Below are 4,051 nucleotides of genomic sequence, written 5' to 3'. Positions count from 1 at the left end.
TCACATGCCTCTGCCAGTTGTTGTTGTAACCAAGTCAAAAATCCCAAGACAGATTGCCCTGGTTCTCAAATTGCCCAGGATAACATGTCAGAAATAGAGGAGGCTTGGGGTCATAATATTCCTTAACTAAATCCATCAACTCTTAAAAGGTTTAGTGTCTGGTTCCCCAATGAAAGTTAGACTCCTAATAACTGAAAAAGCTGCAGCTCCACAAGCTGTCAGGAGAATTACTCATTGCTTTTCATCCTTCTCAATGTTATTTGCCCAGAAAAAGTAACATAAATCTCCCACATACTGGGCCCAGTTTTGACGGCAGGATCAAATGAGTCAAGCTTCCCAAATAGTGGCATGATGCTTACCTCAACTCAAAGGCAACTATTGCAAGGGAATTTCTTCAGGAGTGGGCTTTTCTCTCATCATCACTGAAATAATTCCACAGAGGCCAGTATCCTGTCACAAGTCCCCCTTTATTTACACATGGAGAATCGTTGACACTGATCCAGCTCCCTCAGAGCCAGCTCTCAGAGTGAGCAGGATGCCTGACACTCCTGTTCTTTTGTGTCAGCCAGGGGTCCCTGATCAGACCAGATTAACTTGGCTAACGTCATTGTAATCATTACACATCTCTTTGTTTTTTTTTGTCAAATCACTCATGATGTTTTCGAGAGAGTGAGGGAGCGAGACTGAGAATCTCCATTGACCGCACGTAGCACGTATCAGGGCCGCACGTATCAGGGCCGCACGTATCAGGGCCGCACGTATCAGGGCCGCACGTATCAGGGCCGCACGTATCAGGGCCGCACGTATCAGGGCCGCACGTATCAGGGCCGCACGTATCAGGGCCGCACGTATCAGGGCCGCACGTATCAGGGCCGCACGTATCAGGGCCGCACGTATCAGGGCCGCACGTATCAGGGCCGCACGTATCAGGGCCGCACGTATCAGGGCCGCACGTATCAGGGCCGCACGTATCAGGGCCGCACGTATCAGGGCCGCACGTATCAGGGCCGCACGTATCAGGGCCGCACGTATCAGGGCTGCACGTATCAGGGCTGCACGTATCAGGGCTGCACGTATCAGGGCTGCCTGTGGTTCTTGGTGCCCAGAGGCTGCACGTATCAGGGCTGCACGTATCAGGGCTGCACGTATCAGGGCTGCACGTATCAGGGCTGCACGTATCAGGGCCGCACGTATCAGGGCCGCACGTATCAGGGCCGCACGTATCAGGGCCGCACGTATCAGGGCCGCACTTATCAGGGCCGCACGTATCAGGGCCGCACGTATCAGGGCCGCACGTATCAGGGCCGCACGTATCAGGGCCGCACTTATCAGGGCTGCACGTATCAGGGCTGCCTGTGGTTCTTGGTGCCCAGAGGTTGAAAGGGTTCACCATCAGTTACCAAATGAGAGTGGCCATCGTGGCAGTATCTTTGGTGTGAATGTTCTATGGGATTGTTTCTGCTGTTTGAGGGCCAGTCTGGTGGTTATGGTGGGATGGTTAGGGCAGTGACTGGTTCAGTAGTTGTTATTGCTGGAGATGGAGCAGTAAATATGGGCCTCTCTGTGACCACATGCTTTAACAGTGAGGTCATTGAGAGAGTGCCAGACTTTGTATTATGAGGATTATGAAGTCTTAGAATTATAGGGATGGCACAGTGGCTCAGCTGTTAGCACAGCTACCTCACAGCACCAGGGACCTGGGTTCGATTCCAACCTCGAGTGACTGTTTGTGTGGAGTCTGCATGTTGTCCCTGTGTTTGTGTGTGTTTCCTTCCACAATCCAAACCTTGTGCAGGTTAGGGTGGATTAGTCATGCTAAATAACTCAGTGTTCGGGGATATGTGGGTTAGATGCATTAGTCTGGGGTAAATGTAGAGTAGTAGGAGAATGGGTCTGGGTGGGTTACTCTTTGGAGGGTTGATGTGGAATTCTTGGCCCAAAGGCATTTTATAGAATCATTCAGTACAGAGAGACCATTGAGGCTGCACTACCAAAAGGTCTTGTTTCTGGCTCTGTGAAGGAACAGGGGCTTGGTTACAACAGGTTCACATTTTGGACATTGTTCAGAAGGAGGACTCTGTGGGAGTGTACTTTCCAACTTCTTTTTCGATCCCATCCTTCCACAGTTTCATGTCCTTCCTGTCTCTGGTGCTGAAGATCTCATCTGGTGCTGGACCTTGGGTGAATGATTGGCTAGGGTTGGTGTACAACCACTCCCCAGTCTTGCTTGTTACCTTGAGGCTAGGAGGGTATGCTGTGATGACAGAGCAAGGTGGGCTAGTCAGGAGACATTTGCTTATTCCACTGTTCTTGATGGTGAGGACCAGTCCATTGAGACATTGGTCCTCCCCTTGAGGACCTTTCTCTTTGTTCCATCAGTTGGGCCTTTTCCTGCTCATTGTGTGTCAACAAGGGGCAGCAATGGTGATAGTGAGGTGCCTGAGATCCCAGCAACAACAGAAGTTCCGGTCTGACCCTGTTGATCCACTCAAGCCTCCAGACTTCACTGGACAATCTCAACAGAACAAGGTCTGGGACCAAAGGTAAGGGATGGAAATGTGTTGCTGGAGAAGCGCAGCAGGTCAGGCGGTCTGACCCTGTTGATCCACTCAAGCCTCCAGACTTCACTGGACAATCTCAACAGAACAAGGTCTGGGACCAAAGGTAAGGGAGCTGACTGAGCTCTGCTGTGGGCCATTAGCATGTTCTAAGCATGTTTGTATATGGCTGGGTATGTAAACAGTGGACAGGAACAGAGAAACAAATATGCACACCGACACACAGGGGCACAGATGTGCAATTATACACAGGCACATGCAGATACATGTGCAAAAGTCAGTTGCAAACATAGGATATCATTATTTATGAATGTAATGGCCTGATAAGATCCCAACAATTCCTTGCGTGTACACACACTGACATGGAGTGTCACCAGCTCACAGTCTCCAGATTGACAATTATATTAATCAAAGACAATGGAATGAAAAATGCTTTATGGTTCTGGGCAGGCAGGGGTTAATTCCCTCAGACTGACACTAATGTGTCCAGGAGAGTCACTAGCAGCCAGTCGCTCTGGTACATTGACTCCTGTCAGTCCCATGTTGCAGTGGCAGACTGACACAGTATATAATACAATAGCTGTCAACACTTTAATTGCCCTGATCACATTAGTGACCTTTGACATTTGATCCCATGTCACTGCCTTTTATTTATTTGTCAGAGTTGACAATTTTATTTTTGAATCACTTGCAGAAAATAGACCATTTCAGCTGTTGCAGATTAGCAATTATAAACTATCTCCTTGATCAAAGTTTTGGGTCATCTGACTATCAGGTTCTGCAGCTCAGTCTCAATGCTTTTGGGACACTGACTTGAAAAATGCGAGGAATTGTCCTGGAGGAAACCTTCAGATTAATGAAATATCTGTAGGTGAAAACCATTTGAACCATATCTTCCTGTTCAATTGGGGACAATGACTCTCACTGGGGCTTCTGAACCAGGAGCTTCTTGTGGAGCAGTGATAATGTCCCACCTCTGAGCTAGGAAGCCTGGGATTAAGTCCAATATGGTGTGTAATAACATCTCTGAACAGATTTATCAGAAAATATATAGAGTCCCACACACACCAACTCTCACTGGGGTACAGTCCCCCACACACACACTGACTCACTGAGGTACAGTCCCACACACTGGCTCTCATTGGGGTACAGTCTCCCACACACACTGACTCTCACTGGGGTAGAGTCCCACACACACTGACTCTCACTGGGATACAGTCCCACACACACACTGACTCTCACTGGGATACAGTCCCTCACACACACTGACTCTCACTGGGATACAGTCCCTCACACACTGACTCTCACTGGGGTACAGTCCCACACACACTGTCTCTCACTGGGATACAGTCCCCCACACACACTGACTGTCACTGGGGTACAGTCCCATACACGCTGACTCTCACTGGGGTACAGTCCCACACACACTGACTCTCACTGGGTACGGCTCCCACACACACTGACTCTCACTGGGGTACAGTCCCACACACACT

The 4,051-nt window shown here is 49.3% G+C and overlaps 1 protein-coding gene across 1 annotated transcript; it reads right to left on the bottom strand.

Moving 5' to 3' along the window:
• Window positions 1-646: 646 nt before the first annotated feature.
• LOC122539623 (keratin-associated protein 9-1-like) lies at window positions 647-1,393 on the bottom strand. The gene has a single exon (XM_043674622.1). The coding sequence runs from the start codon at window positions 1,391-1,393 to the stop codon at window positions 647-649; it is 747 nt and encodes a 248-aa protein (XP_043530557.1).
• Window positions 1,394-4,051: the final 2,658 nt, after the last annotated feature.

The sequence above is a fragment of the Chiloscyllium plagiosum genome, chromosome 33 (assembly GCF_004010195.1).
Source record: "Chiloscyllium plagiosum isolate BGI_BamShark_2017 chromosome 33, ASM401019v2, whole genome shotgun sequence".
Classification (NCBI taxonomy): Eukaryota; Metazoa; Chordata; class Chondrichthyes; order Orectolobiformes; family Hemiscylliidae; genus Chiloscyllium; species Chiloscyllium plagiosum.
Note: the sequence above shows the minus strand (reverse complement) of the source record. Positions and strands in the feature narration are given on the sequence as shown.

What these genes read in the sequence shown, in the direction of transcription:
- LOC122539623 (XM_043674622.1), bottom strand. Translation starts at nt 1,393, where the DNA reads ATGGTGAACCCTTTCAACCTCTGGGCACCAAGAACCACAGGCAGCCCT.